The 20,835-nt window shown below is 40.8% G+C and overlaps 1 protein-coding gene across 1 annotated transcript in view; it reads left to right on the top strand.

Annotated features, from left to right (window-relative positions):
* The window catches only part of szt2 (SZT2 subunit of KICSTOR complex), a 701,839-nt gene that overhangs the window by 529,287 nt on the left and 151,717 nt on the right, over positions 1 to 20,835 (top strand). Inside the window, 4 exon segments of the mRNA XM_034179252.1 lie at positions 1,505 to 1,675; positions 13,476 to 13,653; positions 18,178 to 18,391; positions 18,549 to 18,627. Coding sequence (XP_034035143.1) covers positions 1,505 to 1,675; positions 13,476 to 13,653; positions 18,178 to 18,391; positions 18,549 to 18,627 — 642 coding nt within the window.

Here is a 20,835-nt window from a genome sequence, read left to right as displayed (position 1 = left end):
TGCTGTGAGGTAACAGTGCTAACTGTTGGCATGATGCTGCAGGCCATAAACATGAACAGCATTCTGCAACAAATGTCTTTGTTCACTTTTGGGAAGTCTACAGGACCAGTTGGGAAATACTTTTACTTTTTAAGCACTTTTAAACATAATCCATCCCACAAACCAGCTTTATTTATAGCTGAAGTTGACTCCCAATAAAGCTGGTTTAGCCTTCGTTCTGGGGCCGCCGTGGTTTGATGATGCCGGACGGCCATATGTAAGGGCAAAAGCTCTGCCGTCTTATTACAGCATCCTCTGCACCCAGAGCCACAATTTTATTGGCCACCGCAATATGGTCTTTTTGTGACTGATGGTTTTATCTTTTGTAACATGTTAAATTCTCAAAATGCAGTCTTTTATTTATTCCCGTCTTGCATTTGTAAAGGACACACACACACCGATGTCAGGCTGCTGGCATGCAAAGTGCTCACTACACACTATGAGTATCTTGAGGATTAAGGACCCTGGGTGATTTTTTTTTTTTTTTTAAACTGGGATTCAGATTGTGATTTGAAGTGAAGATTCTCTTGTCACAAGCCCACTGCTTTAATCAGTTGACCATCACTTACCCTCCACCAGCCCACCTCCACCCCTCCTCTCCACTGGGAGAAGTACAACCTTCAATTAAACCTACAGCCAAACATATGACCCAGTAAGTGAGAGAATGTTAGATATGAACTACAGCATTCTCCCAGTTATTTGGCATCATAACAGTCATAACATACATGACAACACGTGTTTTAAAATCATTGATTTAATACATTATTTCATCCATCCATCCATCCATTTTCTTCCGCTTTATCCGGAGTCAGGTCGCGGGGGCAGCAGCTCAAACAATGCTGCCCAGACCTCCTGATTCACACACACCTCCCCCAGCTCCTCCGGGGGAACCCCGAGGCCTTCCCAAGCCAGCCGAGAGACATAGTCACTCCAGTGTGTCCTGGGTCTTCCCCGGGGCTTCCTCCTGATCGGACGTTCCCGGAACACCGCTCCAGCGAGGCGTCCAGGGGGCGTCCGAAAAAGATGCCTGAGCCGTCTCAGCTGGCTCCTTTCAACGTGGAGGAGCAGCGGCTCGACTCTGAGCTCCTCCCGAGTGATTATTACATTATTTCAGTAATAAACTAAGTTTGTGCTCAGATGTTAAATATGGTCTGAAAAATCATCTACGAGGAATGGAAATTTGAGTATGGAAAACGTGGAATTTTGAAATGGAAAATGTGTTGGGAACCTGCCCAGAGTCAACTTGTAAAATTGGGATTGTTCAACCAAAAATGATTCTGTTGAAGGTAATGAGTCATCACACCAGATATTTTTCTTTGTTACTGTTGCATGTTTGTAATGTTTGTGAGAGATATGTTTCTTTGTTCTCATAACCATTTGTTCCTGACTATTTAGGCGATATTTTTGATTGTTCATACATAAGTGTTATTTTGCTGACGGTGGCCTGAATCCTCTGCCTGACCAGGTGGCGGATTTGGAGACGCTGAAGCAGTCATCCAGGCTGGTGCATTACTGTGCTACTCCTCTCCTCTTTGACCCCCTGTTCCGTAAGCAGATCCAGGAAGCTCAGCTCAGCCAGCCTCCAGTGAAGGTACTTGTGTTGTCTGATTTTAGGAAAAAATTGCAGAAATGTCAAGTTAAGTGTTAAACCTGATCTGATAGACAGGCACAAAGGATTTGAGATTGTGGATTGCCTCAGAATGATTAGTAAATAAATATATTGGGGTGATTATTGAACTTAATTCTGCACTGGTGTGCAGCCAGTACAATCTGAGTGCTAACCCCAAGTCAGGTTAAATGAGAAATGTGGAATGAAGCAGGGCATTCATCATAAATTTTGTCAAACCTCAGCCATCTTAGGTGCACAAGCCTATTCAGAGTGCTCGCACCAAGCTTGGATAAATGAGCACAGATGCATCAGGTGCCCTTTCTGATGCACCTGGAGTAAATTTTTCCAAACCAAATGTGCAGCTTACAAATGTATTTGGATTGGTCAAGGCCTGGATTCACAACAACCACCACAGTCCCATTGTCCAGCGTGATGCTGATGGATATTGAGCTACTGTTGGGTGAAGAAGAGGTGGAGACCATTTCTGAAGGAGAACATTTATAACTGGAAGTGAGAGTCTGGAATTTGAATGTTGTCAGTGTGAATGGTAAAGGGAGAGAATTGGCTGATATGATGGAGGGGAGAAATGCTGACATACTGGGTTTACAAGAGACCACGTGGAGGGATAGTAAGACAGGGGACATTAGATATGGGTTAAAACGTTGAAAAAAAATTAAAGCGAAATTCTGGTGTGGCGTTTTGAGAGTAGGCACGTTTTCAGCTATTCCATTTTTTTTTTCTTTGCCTTGCAAACCTTGCATGTTTTGTTGTGGACTCTGTTTTAATTTCCATATTTAGTTAGGTTCCATTTCAGAAAAGTAGACTGCCCAAGGGATTTTCTGTAAAAAGCAGGTAACAGAGGTATTATTATGTATTTTGACCTGCTGAATTCAAAAATTGCTGTTGCCAAGTTGTCTTTACTCCTTGACCCCTAATTGACATAAACCAACATGGCCACACAGTCCAACCGACATCGCCGCACGACATCTCAAGTCAGAGTACAAAGCATATTATCTTGCAGTTTTGAAACAGAGTTGCTTCTTTTTTATAATCCCAGAGAAAAGGTAGAATGAAGAGGCAAAACCACCAGCCACATCCCTTATTCAGAATGATGTTCATTTTGCCCGTTTAGCGACAGGTGCATCTTGTTTCAGTCTCAGAAGGAAAGTCGGCCTAAATCATGAATCTCTGACCATTTCTAGCCAGTTGTCTACTGTGGGTGGGTCAGTTTGTAAGCAGTTATGAGTAATTGCTTTTTTTATTGCTACAGTCAGTATTTTAAAAGATATCTGTCATTTCCTGTTATTTCTTCTGCTGGGTCCCCAGATATAAAGCTGAACATGAAAATGGGATTTGCTGTCCAAGAATCTGCTGCATAATTTTTCAAATGCTGTCCCAAAACTGATGTCATTTTGGGCCGTACCAAAAAATGTCGTGTGATTTGCCTCTCCATCACCACAAGCCATCCAACACACATGGTCCAATGAAGATAAATATGCCTTCATTTTAGGAGTGATAAAGAAACGGACAAGATTCTTTCAACTGAATTCACACCAATACATAGAACAGGAAGTAGAAAAGACAGTTTCACACATGTTCTCCCACTGCTGATTGGTTATCTCAATATTAGTTTTTTCTCCCATTTCTCCTTGATATAGTTTGTGGATGCTGCCTGTCCTTAGCAATTCCCTGGTACTGTTTAGAAACTACCAATTCCAAGTTGCCACTATGACTATATACACATATCATTAACTCTGTGATTTCACTCAGTTCATCAGCTGTTTCATTGGGCTCATGTATCAAAGTTGCGCACTTGTGGCGTAAATTTACGGTGTAAATTTGAAGTACACCAAAGTTGCCGTAACATGTATCAAGCAGTGCGCACCTGCCCATTTCCGGCGTACGCCTGACGTGACCTTGATAAATGCGGCGGGTGAAAACAATCGTAATTATAATAAACATGCCCATAAATATTCAGACTCCGCTTCAGACACAGCCTCATTTTACGACATGGAAGCCAGGAAGACGGCAAAGAAAAAGAACTCCACCAATCACGACGCGTGCCAATAGAGCGTCAAAAGTGGCCGTCGCATCAATTGTTTTGTAGTATAATCAAAAAAGTGTTACAGTGGTCCCTCGTTATCGCGGGAGTTAAGTACTCAGTGTTATTTTTACAATTATTATAGATGTTTAAAGCTGTAAACACTCTCAACGTTCAAACCTTAGTAGAAAAATAAGACCAACCTGTTTTCAGGCCCAAACATTTGTTTGAGAAATAAAAATAGAACGTTTTCCTATAAATAAATATGATGGCTTTTAGAACTAATGAATTAAATTCTAATGATCAACCTACGAGGTTGGACACAAGAAATTATTAATAGTGACTGACCAGTATTTCACAGTTCCTCGGATCGCGCCTCTTCGTCCTGGCGCCGCGCCTTTTTCCTCTGAGTCAAACCTCACTGCAGGTGTCTGTTTCCGAGTGAAGAACACAGTTATGGGTAGTTGTTGGCGCTCTTTTTTCTTCTGGGTGAGAAGATTCTTATAAACAGACACGCAAAACACAATGCATTGTAAAAAAAAAAAAAAAAGCATGCAAAATTGGACTAAAAAATCCGCGAAACTGCGAGGCCGCGAAAGGTGAACCGCGTTATAGCGAGGGACCACTGTATTCTCTTTTCACGTCATTAATTCTTGACATGTGGATATTTGCTCGCTCAATTAATAAGACATGCCTAATTTTTCAGATTTCTTTATTTTTAAAATTTATTTCTTTATTTTATTGTAACAAACGAATGGAGAACACAAGACCTGATTGTATCACTTCCTGTTCCGGAGCACAGCGGTGTTTTTCTGTATCTGTTAGCTGTTTAATCTGCGCAGTTAGATTGATCTAGTTATCTAGATTACGATTTGTTTCCCATTGTAATCTTTACGTGCCTTAACTAAAGCACTCCTTCTGCTGAATCACCTCTAAATTATTTACACATTATTCACTTTGCGTGTTTTTAGGAATCCGCTAGCTTAGCGTAGCTACTAGCTCTTAGCCGATTTAGCATGGCGGCTTCTCCTGTCTCTCCCGCACTTTTCTGCTCTGGGTGTGAATGTTTAGTTATTCCTCGGCCTCCTTTAGCAGTAACGGTAATTGTAATAAGTGTAGCTTATTCATAGCTTTGGAGGCCAGGCTGGGCGAATTGGAGACTCGGCTCCGCACCGTGGAAAATTCTACAGCTAGCCAGGCCCCTGTAGTCGGTGCGGACCAAGGTAGCTTAGCCGCCGTTAGTTACCCCCTGGCAGATCCCGAGCAGCCGGGAAAGCAGGCCGACTGGGTGACTGTGAGGAGGAAGCGTAGTTCTAAACAGAAGCCCCGTGTACACCGCCAACCCGTTCACATTCTCTAACCGTTTTTCCCCACTCGGCGACACACCCGCCGAGGATCAAACTCTGGTTATTTTGCGACTCTGTTTTGAGAAATGTGAAGTTAGTGACACCAGCAACCATAGTCAATTGTCTTCCGGGGGCCAGAGCAGGCGACATTGAAGGAAATTTGAAACTGCTGGCTAAGGCTAAGCGTACATTTGGTAAGATTGTAATTCACGTCGGCAGTAATGACACCCGGTTACGCCAATCGGAGGTCATTAAAATTAACATTAAATCGGTGTGTAACTTTGCAAAAACAATGTCGGACTCTGTAGTTTTCTCTGGGCCCCTCCCCAATCAGACCGGGAGTGACATGTTTAGCCACATGTTCTCCTTGAATTGCTGGCTGTCTGAGTGGTGTCCAAAAAATGAGGTGGGCTTCATAGATAATTGGCAAAGCTTCTGGGGAAAACCTGGTCTTGTTAGGAGAGACGGCATCCATCCCACTTTGGATGGAGCAGCTCTCATTTCTAGAAATCTGGCCAATTTTCTTAAATCCTCCAAACCGTGACTATCCAGGGTTGGGACCAGGAAGCAGAGTTGTAGTCTTACACACCTCTCTGCAGCTTCTCTCCCCCTGCCATCCCCTCATTACCCCATCCCCGTAGAGACGGTGCCTGCTCCTAGACCACCAATAACCAGCAAAAATCTATTTAAGCATAAAAATTCAAAAAGAAAAAATAATATAGCACCTTCAACTGCACCACAGACTAAAACAGTTAAATTTGGTCTATTAAACATTAGGTCTCTCTCTTCTAAGTCCCTGTTGGTAAATGATATAATAATTGATCAACATATTGATTTATTCTGCCTTACAGAAACCTGGTTATAGCAGGATGAATATGTTAGCTTAAATGAGTCAACACCCCCGAGTCACACTAACTGTCAGAATGCTCGTAGCACGGGCCGAGGCGGAGGATTAGCAGCAATCTTCCATTCCAGCTTATTAATTAATCAAAAACCCAGACAGAGCTTTAATTCATTTGAAAGCTTGTCTCTTAGTCTTGTCCATCCAAATTGGAAGTCCCAAAAAACAGTTTTATTTGTTATTATCTATCGTCCACCTGGTCGTTACTGTGAGTTTCTCTGTGAATTTTCAGACCTTTTGTCTGACTTAGTGCTTAGCTCAGATAAGATAATTATAGTGGGCGATTTTAACATCCACACAGATGCTGAGAATGACAGCCTCAGCACTGCATTTAATCTATTATTAGACTCTATTGGCTTTGCTCAAAAAGTAAATGAGTCCACCCACCACTTTAATCATATGTTAGATCTTGTTCTGACTTATGGTATGGAAATAGAAGACTTAACAGTATTCCCTGAAAACTCCCTTCTGTCTGATCATTTCTTAATAACATTTACATTTACGCTGATGGACTACCCAGCAGTGGGGAATAAGTTTCATTACACTAGAAGTCTTTCAGAAAGCGCTGTAACTAGGTTTAAGGATATGATTCCTTCTTTATGTTCTCTAATGCCATATACCAACACAGTGCAGAGTAGCTACCTAAACTCTGTAAGTGAGATAGAGTATCTCGTCAATAGTTTTACATCCTCATTGAAGACAACTTTGGATGCTGTAGCTCCTCTGAAAAAGAGAGCTTTAAATCAGAAGTGCCTGACTCCGTGGTATAACTCACAAACTCGTAGCTTAAAGCAGATAACCCGTAAGTTGGAGAGGAAATGGCGTCTCACTAATTTAGAAGATCTTCACTTAGCCTGGAAAAAGAGTCTGTTGCTCTATAAAAAAAAGCCCTCCGTAAAGCTAGGACATCTTTCTACTCATCACTAATTGAAGAAAATAAGAACAACCCCAGGTTTCTTTTCAGCACTGTAGCCAGGCTGACAAAGAGTCAGAGCTCTATGAGCCGAGTATTCCATTAACTTTAACTAGTAATGACTTCATGACTTTCTTTGCTAACAAAATTTTAACTATTAGAGAAAAAATTACTCATAACCATCCCAAAGACGTATCGTTATCTTTGGCTGCTTTCAGTGATGCCGGTATTTGGTTAGACTCTTTCTCTCCGATTGTTCTGTCTGAGTTATTTTCATTAGTTACTTCATCCAAACCATCAACATGTTTATTAGACCCCATTCCTACCAGGCTGCTCAAGGAAGCCCTACCATTATTTAATGCTTCAATCTTAAATATGATCAATCTATCTTGGTTAGTTGGTTATGTACCACAGGCCTTTAAGGTGGCAGTAATTAAACCATTACTTAAAAAGCCATCACTTGACCCAGCTATCTTAGCTAATTATAGGCCAATCTCCAACCTTCCTTTTCTCTCAAAATTCTTGAAAGGGTAGTGTTAAAACAGCTAACTGATCATCTGCAGAGGAATGGTCTATTTGAAGAGTTTCAGTCAGGTTTTAGAATTCATCATAGTACAGAAACAGCATTAGTGAAGGTTACAAATGATCTTCTTATGGCCTCGGACAGTGGACTCATCTCTGTGCTTGTTCTGTTAGACCTCAGTGCTGCTTTTGATACTGTTGACCATAAAATTTTATTACAGAGATTAGAGCATGCCATAGGTATTAAAGGCACTGCGCTGCGGTGGTTTGAATCATATTTGTCTAATAGATTACAATTTGTTCATGTAAATGGGGAATCTTCTTCACAGACTAAAGTTAATTATGGAGTTCCACAAGGTTCTGTGCTAGGACCAATTTTATTCACTTTATACATGCTTCCCTTAGGCAGTATTATTAGATGGCATTGCTTAAATTTTCATTGTTACGCAGATGATACCCAGCTTTATCTATCCATGAAGCCAGAGGACACACACCAATTAGCTAAACTGCAGGATTGTCTTACAGACATAAGACATGGATGACCTCTAATTTCCTGCTTTTAAACTCAGATAAAACTGAAGTTATTGTACTTGGCCCCACAAATCTTAGAAACATGGTGTCTAACCAGATCCTTACTCTGGATGGCATTACCCTGACCTCTAGTAATACTGTGAGAAATCTTGGAGTCATTTTTGATCAGGATATGTCATTCAAAGCGCATATTAAACAAATATGTAGGACTGCTTTTTTGCATTTACGCAAGATCTCTAAAATTAGAAAGGTCTTGTCTCAGAGTGATGCTGAAAAACTAATTCATGCATTTATTTCCTCTAGGCTGGACTATTGTAATTCATTATTATCAGGTTGTCCTAAAAGTTCCCTAAAAAGCCTTCAGTTAATTCAAAATGCTGCAGCTAGAGTACTGACGGGGACTAGCAGGAGAGAGCATATCTCACCCATGTTAGCCTCTCTTCATTGGCTTCCTGTTAATTCTAGAATAGAATTTAAAATTCTTCTTCTTACTTATAAGGTTTTGAATAATCAGGTCCCATCTTATCTTAGGGACCTCGTAGTACCATATCACCCCAATAGAGCGCTTCGCTCTCAGACTGCAGGCTTACTTGTAGTTCCTAGGGTTTGTAAGAGTAGAATGGGAGGCAGAGCCTTCAGCTTTCAGGCTCCTCTCCTGTGGAACCAGCTCCCAATTCAGATCAGGGAGACAGACACCCTCTCTACTTTTAAGATTAGGCTTAAAACTTTCCTTTTTGCTAAGCTTATAGTTAGGGCTGGATCAGGTGACCCTGATCTCCCTTAGTTATGCTGCTATAGACTTAGACTGCTGGGGGGTTCCCATGATGCACTGAGTGTTTCTTTCTCTTTTTGCTCTGTATGCACCACTCTGCATTTAATCATTAGTGATTGATCTCTGCTCCCCTCCACAGCATGTCTTTTTCCTGGTTCTCTCCCTCAGCCCCAACCAGTCCCAGCAGAAGACTGCCCCTCCCTGAGCCTGGTTCTGCTGGAGGTTTCTTCCTGTTAAAAGGGAGTTTTTCCTTCCCACTGTAGCCAAGTGCTTGCTCACAGGGGGTCGTTTTGACCGTTGGGGTTTTACATAATTATTGTATGGCCTTGCCTTACAATATAAAGCGCCTTGGGGCAACTGGGGCAAAAAATTGATTGATTGATTGATTGATTGCAGCACGGGCGAAGGGAATGACAACACTACAGTTGTAATAATCAATTTCATTGTCTAAAATGATCACACCACATAAAGTTAAGCTCAGCGCTGCTCTGGCTCCAGGCTGTGGAGAAAAAGGCGAGCAGCGCTTTCTTTTGCTGTCAGCGCTGTGGCCGCGGATCGACCAACAATTTGTATTGATTATTATCTAGTATAATCAGGAAAGTGTTATTTATGTAACATATGCATTGATTTGTATAATGGCACTGTTTATCATGTTGATCATTTTCATTTTTATGTGGATTCCAGCGCTGGTTCATTTTGGTGTATAATTTACGCCACCTCTCGACCTGGTGTATATTTTCAGCGCAGCGTACGCCAACGACCACATTGATAAATGCCAAGTAGCGCAGCCATTTTGGCGTACACCCCATACGCTCAAATATCGCCTTACGCAACATTGATACATGAGGCCCATTGTCCTTTATTTCTCTTCGGAAGTATTGGAACATTTGCAAGTATCTTAAGAAGTCATGCTTGTCCCATTTATATTTATCTTTTAATGCCATAAAGCTTTGCAATGCATTCTTCTCCATTATATTACAAAAGGCTGTAATACATTTATTTCTCTAAGATTTAAAACTTGAATCCACACAATTTGGTTTAAATTCTGTGTCATATGCAATCCATCAAAGTTTTTTTTCTTACTTGATCCGCAAGTTTAATTGCTTCATAATATCAACCACATATGCATAGTGAATAAGGCGATGGGCTGAAATAGTCCTAATAATCATCACCAATCACAGCTTGTACTGGGATCCCCTTACAGTCCCCTTCCATCTCCTTCCACCTAGCCTCATATCCACTGTCACACCAAGAAATCACAGTTCTTATTTGGGCATAGTAATAATCCTTAAGATTAGTGAGGGACATACCACCATCATTCTTACTCATGATAAGTTTACTATGTTTAATCCTCGGTTTTTTACCATTTCAAATAAAATGTGAAATTTGTTTAACCCATTCATGAAATTGGCTCGTTGGGATTTTAACTGGTAATGACCAGAAATGATATAACAGTCTCGGAAGTATGGATATCTTAACAATATCAATTCTTGCATTAAAATTCAGGAGAGGTGTTGACCAATTACTGAGATCTTAGGTTATTAGGTCATAATGTTAACCATACTCCCAAATATTTAATTGCCTTTTGAGACCAATCAGTGGGAAGTCTTAGTTTCGGTTCTGGAGATGGATTGTAGTTAAATGATAATCCTTGTGTTTTTTTTGTATTTTGAGTTTGTAACCTGAATATGAGCCACATATGTCAAGGAGGTCCAAAAGAGTGGGGAGGCATTCAGCTGAATTTCTGATATACATCAGTACATCGTCAGCATACAATGTTATTTTCATCAAAATGAATCAAAACTCCCTGTATATGAGAATCTTCCCTTATTGCTTGTGCTATATAAGTGCAAAAAGAATAGATAGGTGAGAGGGGACATCCCTGACATGTGGATCTCTCCAATTTTATACGATCAGTAAGACTTCTATTTACTATGATCCTTGCGATAGGGGCAGAGTACATGGTTAATTGAATTTTCAGTGAAACCAAAACATTTCAATATCAAGAACAGATATTCCCAGCTTACACAGTCAAAGGTTTTCTCAGCATCAAGACTCATTAGCACAGCATTCAGTTTAGTTTTCTTAATGGTTTGTATGTGGCCACCCATTTTATCAAATTTTCCACAAGTTTGATTGTGTTGGCTCTATAAAATAAAATTAAACTTCAATTTCCATGTGTTTTAACCTGCTGAATTAAAAATATTGATGTTGGCAAGCTGAATCTCTACTCCTTTACCCTTTAATTTTCATTAAACTACATGCCCATTCAATTTATCAAATTTTCCACAAGTTTGATTGTATTTCCAATCACATCAAATCAATTTTATTTATATAGCGCCAAATCACAACAAACAGTTGCCCCAAGGCGCTTTATATTGTAAGGCAAGGCCATACAATAATTACGGAAAAACCGGTCAAAACGACCCCCTGTGAGCAAGCACTTGGCGACAGTGGGAAGGAAAAACTCCCTTTTAACAGGAAGAAACCTCCAGCAGAACCAGGCTCAGGGAGGGGCAGTCTTCTGCTGGGACTGGTTGGGGCTGAGGGAGAGAACCAGGAAAAAGACATGCTGTGGAGGGAGCAGAGATCAATCACTAATGATTAAATGCAGAGTGGTGCATACAGAGCAAAAAGAGAAAGAAACAGTGCATCATGGGAACCCCCCAGCAGTCTAAGTCTATAGCAGCATAACTAAGGGATGGTTCAGGGTCACCTGATCCAGCCCTAACTATAAGCTTTAGCAAAAAGGAAAGTTTTAAGCCTAATCTTAAAAGTAGAGAGGTGTCTGTCTCCCTGATCTGAATTGGGAGCTGGTTCCACAGGAGAGGAGCCTGAAAGCTGAAGGCTCTGCCTCCCATTCTACTCTTACAAACCCTAGGAACTACAAGTAAGCCTGCAGTCTGAGAGCGAAGTGCTCTATTGGGGTGATATGGCACTAAGAGGTCCCTAAGATAAGATTGTTGTGTGGGCCGCTGAAGAGGAGGTACTGCTGGCCCACCACCACAAGATGGCGCCCTGCTTGAAGTGCGGGCTTCAAGCACGAGAGGGCGTCGGAGCGACCAGGAGTGACAGCTGTCACTCATCATCCGTACCAGCTGTCACTCATCCACTACTCATCACCACCACCATAAAGGCCGGACTGCAACTCCACCTCCCCGCCGAGAAATCAGCTACCAATCAGGTAATTTTCTCTGCTGATTCAAAATGTTGAAGTAATCTGAACTTCTTTTGCAGCCGTTATCCTGTGTGGTTGCCTTATCTGTGGGAGTATGTGTATATATATATATAAAACTTTTAATTGCAAGTGCTCTAACAAATTTATTTGATTAGCTTCAACATTGATGGTAATCTCAGCTCTGGACAGAGTGGATTACTCATTTAATGTGATGAAAGCCATGGTATAATCTTCATTTACATTTGTCTCTGGTCAACGCGTCTCTGGTTTTTTGTCCATTTTAAAGCATTGGAGATCATTGTGAACAGCCTATAATTTTTGCACCTGCGTATAAGTTTTCCCCTCTCCAATCAACTTTTAATCAAACTACGCTGTTCTTCTGAACAATGTCTTGAAGGTCCCATTTTCCTCAGGCTTTCAAAGAGAAAGCATGTTCAACAGGTGCTGGCTTCATCCTTAAATAGGGGACACCTGATTCACACTTGTTTGTTCCACAAAATTGACAAACTCACTGACTGAATGCCACACTACTATTATTGTGAACACCCCCTTTTCTACTTTTTTTACTAATAGCCCAATTTCATAGCCTTAAGAGTGTGCATATCATGAATGCTTGGTCTTGTTGGATTTGTGAGAATCTACTGAATCTACTGGTACCTTGTTTCCCATGTAACAATAAAATATACTCAAAACCTGGATTAAACTTTTTAGTCACATAGCACTACTATTATTCTGAAGACTAATCTACATCTGTATGATTCACAGTGTTCTCTATTTCTCCCCTCTTTTGGAATAGATGAAATTATGGCCTCCCTAAGGCCATAGTTTTTCCTCTCTATGTATTGAATTTAATGATTTTAGGAGCAGAGGACTTAACTCTTCTCTGTATAGTTTTACCATTCACTGGGGTAACCATCACAGCCTGATGTTTTGTTTGGTTTTAACCTACTGATTGCTTCCTCTAATTCTCTTTAGTGATGTTGGGGTCAGAATTTTGTTTTGTGCTTCATCTATTGATGGTAGGTGGTAATCGAATTGTTTCATATTCACTTTTCTTACTGCCGGTTGTGGATATAAATTTTCATAAAAACTTTTGAACATTTTGTCTATTTCTTCATGTTCATACACTAATTGTTTGTTGTACAGATCTCTAATTTTATGTATTATGCTAGATGCTTGCTGTAACCTGAGCTGTCTTGCCAGATATTTAGTTGTTCTGGAGCTTGGTTCATAATAGGTTTGTTTTGTAAACCTTAATTTTTTTCAATGTTGTCACTAAGAATGTCGTCTATCTGTTGTCTCGTTATTGTCATTCATTGTAAAATTACTCCATCCCTTTAACTTTATGTTGCTGTTCTCGTAACCTTAATTCTTTAACTAAATTATCATAGTTTTGCCATTTGATCCTTTTTAGGTATGTAGCTCTTGATATTAATCTGCCCCTCATAACTGCTTTAACTGTGTCCCACATTATGGTAGCATCGACGGGGCTGTTTTCATTCCCCTCAATACAGCTTTTGATTTCTTTTTGATTATGTATTGCCCCTCTTTATCATTTAATTTCTTTAATTAATTCAAAATTAACAGAATTTGAGATCAGTATGGCCACTCTTCTTCTTGCAGCTGAATGTTGTCAAGATAAAAGATATGGTTATTGACTTTCGAAAATGGATGATCTCACCCAAAACCACTGCAATCAAAGGCCAACAGGTGGAGCATGTGGACAACTATAAATACTTGGGAACGCTGATAGATAGCAAGCTGAACTTTAACGACAATGCAGACCTGCTGTATAAGAAGGGTCAGCAACATCTGTTTTGTCTTCGTAAGTTGTCATGTTTTCAAGTGGACAGAACAATAATGACCCTATTTTATAAATCTTGTGTTGAATCGGTTTTAACTTTTCGATGATGTGCTGGTACATAAACCTCAGCATTAAAGCAAGGAAGCCACTTCACAACACTGTAAAATTGTGCAGCAAGATCTTGGGGCCCAGCAGACCTCACTGTCTGACTTGTTTTCCAGACAGGTGAGGAGGAAGGCTCAGAGAATCTTATCTGATCTGGCCCACCCTCTCCATGGTGAATTTTGTTATTTGCCATCTGGAGCGAGGTTTAGGTTTCCTACAGTGAGGAGCAACAGATATAAGCACTCCTTTGTACCTGTGGTATCTCTGTTCTGAATGCTGACCAGAGGAGAAAAGCAGGTACTTAGGGCTGATGGTAAATTGCGTTAGGTAACTCGGTTCCTTTTCCATCAGTTCAGGTCTGTACTGTGTCCCCCTTGTGTACTGAATGTCTGGTGTCTTTTTATTCTGTACTTTTCTGTATACCCACTGTTGTACAGCCCGTTGCTCCTTTGGAGACATTGAATAAATAAAGTGAAGTGAAGTGACTCCTCTTTTAGGGCCTTTCTTAAAGCTACTAGAAAATGTGTTTTGATATCCAAGCTTCTTTAGTTTGTCCTGCTCTTGCTGAGAAAGATGTGTTTCTTGTAAGTATATCATCTGAGTTTTTTCTTTTCTCATCTTAGCCAGTACTTCCCCTCTTAATTGGGCTGTTTAAACCATTGACATTTAATATTTACCATGTTACCTTGTGTCATTAGAATGGACAAAAACAAAGTTGAACATTACTGAACAAAAAATACAACTGGACTCCAGAAGGTGGAAGGATCCCCTGTCCTTCCAGCCATTTCATCCCGTTGGAGGACCAAGGGAAAAACCTCTTGTCAAAAGCGGGCCCTAACTTGGTATTGACTTCCATGGAGAACATGGGCACCATCGCAAATGTGTCCAACGTATAAACTTAAAACTAAGTAAGCACACAGAGCCTGAGCAGCCTAGTTTGTGCATATTTTTGGTCTTAATGTTAAGTAACTATTTCCCCTTGAGATACCTGAATTTTCCCATCATTTTAGGCCTAGTTTTCCAGCTTCTCCACCTGTGATTCCATGTCGAATTCGGTTCATCTCTTCTTTAAAGCTTGCCAACTTTTCATTCAAATCAAATCAAATCAAATCAATTTTTTATATAGCGCCAAATCACAACAAACAGTTGCCCCGAGGCGCTCCATATTGCAAGGCAAAAGCCACACAACAATCACAGAAAAACCCCAACGGTCAAAACGACCCCCTGTGCGCAAGCACCGGCGGCAGTGGGAAGGAAAAACTAACAGGAAGAAACCCCAGCAGAACCAGGCTCAGGGAGGGGCAGTCTTCTGCTGGGACAGGGGGGAGAGAATCAGGAAAAAAGACATGCTGTGGAAGAGAGCAGAGATCAATCACCAATGATTAAAAGTAGAGTGGTGCATACAGAGCAAAAAGAGGTGAATAAAAAGAACACTGGGTGCATCATGGGAAAAGAACAGTGTAGTTTGATTAAAAAGTTGACTGGAGACAATTCACATTCACATGTTTCTTCTTAGCCCTTCACCAAATGCACTGAAATCCCCTTCATCTCCATTTTCAGGCTTCGTATTTCCTCTGTGATGCTCTTCAAACATGTGCTAATGCTCATGTTAGCATGTTCGATGTTTTCCTCTCGCTCGGAAGCTCACTTACCGTCGGCTTCACCCTCCGAATTTTTAGAAATATACTCAAAACCCGGTTTAATCTTTTTAGTCACATAGCACTACTACAACCCCTGGCAAAAATGATGGAATCACCGGCCTCGGAGGATGTTCATTCAGTTGTTTAATTTTGTAGAAAAAAAGCAGATCACAGACATGACACAAAACTAAAGTCATTTCAAATGGCAACTTTCTGGCTTTAAGAAACACTATAAGAAATCAGGGAAAAAAATTGTGGCAGTCAGTAACGGTTGCTTTTTTAGACCAAGCAGAGGAAAAAAAAATATGGAATCACTCAATTCTGAGGAAAAAATTATGGAATCATGAAAAACAAAAGAACGCTCCAACACATCACTAGTATTTTGTTGCACCACCTCTGGCTTTTATAACAGCTTGCAGTCTCTGAGGCATGGACTTAATGAGTGACAAACAGTACTCTTCATCAATCTGGCTCCAACTTTCTCTGATTGCTGTTGCCAGATCAGCTTTGCAGGTTGGAGCCTTGTCATGGACCATTTTCTTCAACTTCCACCAAAGATTTTCAATTGGATTAAGATCCGGACTATTTGCAGGCCATGACATTGACCCTATGTGTCTTTTGCAAGGAATGTTTTCACAGTTTTTGCTCTATGGCAAGATGCATTATCTTGAAAAATGATTTCATCATCCCTAAACATCCTTTCAATTGATGGGATAAGAAAAGTGTCCAAAATATCAACGTAAACTTGTGCATTTATTGATGATGTAATGACAGCCATCTCCCCAGTGCCTTTACCTGACATGCAGCCCCATATCATCAATGACTGTGGAAATTTACATGTTCTTCAGGCAGTCATCTTTATAAATCTCATTGGAACGGCACCAAACAAAAGTTCCAGCATCATCACCTTGCCCAATGCAGATTCGAGATTCATCACTGAATATGACTTTCATCCAGTCATCCACAGTCCACGATTGCTTTTCCTTAGCCCATTGTAACCTTGTTTTTTCTGTTTAGATGTTATTGATGGCATTTGTTTAGCTTTTCTGTATGTAAATCCCATTTCCTTTAGGCGGTTTCTTACAGTTCGGTCACAGACGTTGACTCCAGTTTCCTCCCATTCGTTCCTCATTTGTTTTGTTGTACATTTTTCAATTTTTGAGACATATTGCTTTAAGTTTTCTGTCTTGACGCTTTGATGTCTTCCTTGGTCTACCAGTATGTTTGCCTTTAACAACCTTCCATGTTGTTTGTATTTGGTCCAGAGTTTAGACACAGCTGACTGTGAACAACCAACATCTTTTGCAACATTGCGTGATGATTTACCCTCTTTTAAGAGTTTGATAATCCTCTCCTTTGTTCAATTGACATCTCTCGTGTTGGAGCCATGATTCATGTCAGTCCACTTGGTGCAACAGCTCTCCAAGGTGTGTTCACTCCTTTTTAGATGCAGACTAACGAGCAGATCTGATATGATGCAGGTGTTAGTTTTGGGGATGAAAATTTACAGGGTGATTCCATAATTTATTCCTCAGAATTGAGTGAGTCCATATTTTTTCCTCTGCTTGGTCTAAAAAAATAACCGTTACTGACTGCCACAATTTTTTTTCTTGATTTCTTATAGTGTTTCTTAAAGCCAGAAAGTTGCCATTTGAAATGACTTTAGTTTTGTGTCATGTCTGTGATCTGCTTTTTTTCTATAAAATTAAACAACTGAATGAACATCCTCCGAGGCCGGTGATTCCATCATTATTGCCAGGGGTTGTATTATTCTGAACACTACTGTATGTGTTTAAATATTGGACTTAAAAGAGTTTTCTTTCCCCTCCAGTCTATAACAAATGAAAGTGAAAGATGAAGTGATGCATAACTTTAGTTGTCTCTTCAGTTGACCCACTCTGAGTGGCACAGCACCAATGAATGGAGACAGAAGGCGGAGGCAGAGCGTGGAAAATTTGCCTGAACAGAGCGTCATCTGTCACAATCGTGACTAGAAGCATAGACAACATCAGTGCACAGCTGAGGGCTCAGTGCCATTTGAACCCCACAAACTCACTGCCCTTTAATTAACTACATTAAGAACTTGGATTTAACAGGTGAAGAAATGGATGACTAGTCTTTTGGACAGTGCAGTTTCCGATCTTGTGGGATTTATATTGTTTTTTTCTATATATGTGTTTTAATTTGCATTAATTACAAACAATACTTGGTTATATAGATGACCATCTTCATTAACTGGAGAAGCATTCTTGTTTTGTTATGTTTTGTTCTGTTTTTTTAATTTCCGTCTCTAAATAAATGCATCAGTTTACAGTATGAAAGTTTAATGAAGCTATACAAATGTAAAGGCTGTATGTAAAAGTGGTAAAACTTAAAAATAAATAAAAATATTGTGGAAAAAAAACATGTCCCAGGACAATCTCCAAACACAGTTCTCAAACACTGACTTTAATGTTCAAGAGAACTAGGGTGGAAGACACGGAGAATTCTAAAGTTTTCTGTGGTTGTGATGTGAGAAATTGCTTTTTTGTTTTCTGCATCACAAGTTACACGACTTCATGATGGAGTATGTAGAAGAGAGAAGGACTTCATAAAAACAATACAAAAAAGGGACTTCTGGTAAACCCATAGAAAATCCATGCTGAGTCAGCCTTATTTGGAAGTTTCTTTGCAGGAACTCCTTTATTTATTCACTTATTTTATCAAAATCATTACCTGTTGAGACACTGTGCCATTCATGTGCTCCTTGTTCCCTCTCTTTGTGTTTATTATGTAGGATCCGAACCTCTTCTCAGCCCGTCCATGGAGCCTGACGCTTTGCTGCAAGTGCAGTTCCTCCTGTCCCTGGTAAAGAGTGGCAGGCTCATTGGCTCTGGGCGAAGTCTGGCTCCGCTGCACTTCCCATCTGAGCTGCTGCCATTTGATGAGGCGCTGAGGGACGTGTGCACTGCCCGAACCCTGAGCCACTGCGGACGTAGTGGCTCGACACAGTGGTCAGCTGCTGGAGATCAAAGCTGCTGAGAGGAGAGGTAAATGCTCCTCCCGCCTCCCTGTTGAGGTTTGCTGCTGCAGAATCAGAGTTGTTGGTGTGGAGGGACATCTGTGTCACAGACAGGTGAAGTTGAGATGCCCTGTTTGTGCTGACAGAACTGGAGAAACAAATGAAGATAGAGAATCTGTTGTGACGTGGCAGCAGAGGTCAGCGCAGTCAAACATGCCGATATCTGTAAGTCCTCATTACTCACATGAACACAAACCCTTCAAACACGTGTTTGCACTGTGCGGGTGCACGTGTACGTGCGTGGCCTCTGCCAGGCTTCGACAGCAGGCGACATCATGACTTGTTTGTTTTGAGGCATTTTATTTCTGTTTTACGTGTTTTGTGTTTGCAGACACACACACACGTTCGTACTGTACGTGTTCAGATCTGGTGAGTGGCTGGCCCACAACTTATTTTGAGATATAATAGTGGAGCAGCTTATCTACCATTTCCATAACAATTGTGCGTTTTGTGATAAAAGCATCAAATTTGGCACACACATTCAAGATTAACTAATATTCATTTTCAGATAAGGAGCCATCCTGGAGCTGACCTCTAATGAACTACAGGGGTCAACGAAGAATTACACAGGGGTCAAAACTTTAAAATGCTCCAATCATGTTGAAAACTTATTTTCATTATCATTATTTGTCTGATCATAGCAATTCCAAAAAGGTATAGTTTAGACTATCTATGATGGATGTTCTGGAGTTATGAGGTAAAAACAGCAAAAATGGTGACAAAGGTCAGTTTCAGTTTGTACAGGGGTCAAAAGTTAAAGTTGCTCCAATTTTGGTAAAAAGTGATGCAAATTAATGGTTGACATAAAAGATTAATAAATGGAATAGTTTTGACTATGTAGAATGCTTGGTCTCCAAAGTAAACGTCAAACAAGTTTGACATCCATTGGATTCTTTGACATGTGACATATGTTACCCCATAGCATGATAACTAAGCATGACAGATGGTGCAAACGGTTCCTCTTTAAAATGCCATTAACTCAACCAATAATTTGCATCTTTTTTTTTTACCAAAATTGGAACTTAACTTTCTACCCCTGCACAAGTGGAAACTGACCTTTGTCACACATATTTGCTGTTTTGCTGTGCCGCCCCACTATAAGTCAGACCTCTCCAACCTGCATATTTTCCGTGTCTACCTGTTCTAGTCACATCTGGTCAGTTAACATTGGTGTTTTGCAATTCTTCATTGGCTGTTTGTGGAGCAGAAAGAGTTGTCAAACATGCCAGGCACATGCCCTCCAGGAGCAGCGCTGGAGAGGCCTGGTATAAGTATTTACCACAGCATTTCCATCCTTTATGCAAAACCCACCAACATCTGCCCTTCTATATTTTCTCTCCTGAGACCATATCTCCCTGTCACCTCCTTGTCACTGCCCACTGATGTCACTCCATTTACCACTCTTTCTTCCTTGGGTACACTCTGCACCATCTCACAGCACAGTGGCTTAATGGTTAGCACTGTTGCCTTACAGCAAGAAGGTCTGGCCTTGCTTCCACCTGGCCCTGTCTGTGTGGCAGTTCACCTATCCTGCATGTCTTGGAAGCAGGAGGAAGCTGTAGCACATGGAGGGAACCCACACAAGCACAGCGAACTGCAAACTCCACACAGAGAGAGAATGGAAGTGAACCCATGTTGCTGTGAGGTAACAGTGCTAACTGTTGGCATGATGCTGCAGGCATAAACATGAACAGCATTCTGCAACAAATGTCTTTGTTCACTTTGGGAAGTCTACAGGACCAGTTGGGAATACTTTTACTTTTTAAGCACTTTTAAACATAATCCATCCCACAAAACAGCTTTATTTATAGCTGAAGTTGATCCCAATAAAGCTGGTTTAGCCTTCGTTCTGGGGCGCCGTGGTTTGATGATGCCGGACGGCCATATGTAAGGGCAAAAGCTCTGCCGTCTTATTACAGCATCCTCTGCACCCAGAGCCACAATTTTATTGGCCACCGCAATATGGTCTTTTGTGACTGATGGTTTTATCTTTTTGTAACATTAAATTCTCAAAATGCAGTCTTTTATTTATTCCCGTCTTGCATTTGTAAAGGACACACACACACACCGATGTCAGGCTGCTGGCATGCAAAGTGCTCACTACACACTATGAGTATCTTGAGGATTAAGGACCCTGGGTGATTTTTTTTTTTTTTTAAACTGGGATTCAGATTGTGATTTGAAGTGAAGATTCTCTTGTCACAAGCCACTGCTTTAATCAGTTGACCATCACTTACCTCCAAGCCCACCTCCACCCCTCCTCTCCACTGGGAGAAGTACAACCTTCAATTAAACCTACAGCCAAACATATGACCCAGTAAGTGAGAGAATGTTAGATATGAACTACAGCATTCTCCCAGTTATTGGCATCAT

This window comes from Thalassophryne amazonica, chromosome 10 (genome assembly GCF_902500255.1).
Source record: "Thalassophryne amazonica chromosome 10, fThaAma1.1, whole genome shotgun sequence".
NCBI lineage: Eukaryota > Metazoa > Chordata > Actinopteri > Batrachoidiformes > Batrachoididae > Thalassophryne > Thalassophryne amazonica.
This window is presented reverse-complemented; position numbering and strand designations above follow the sequence as displayed.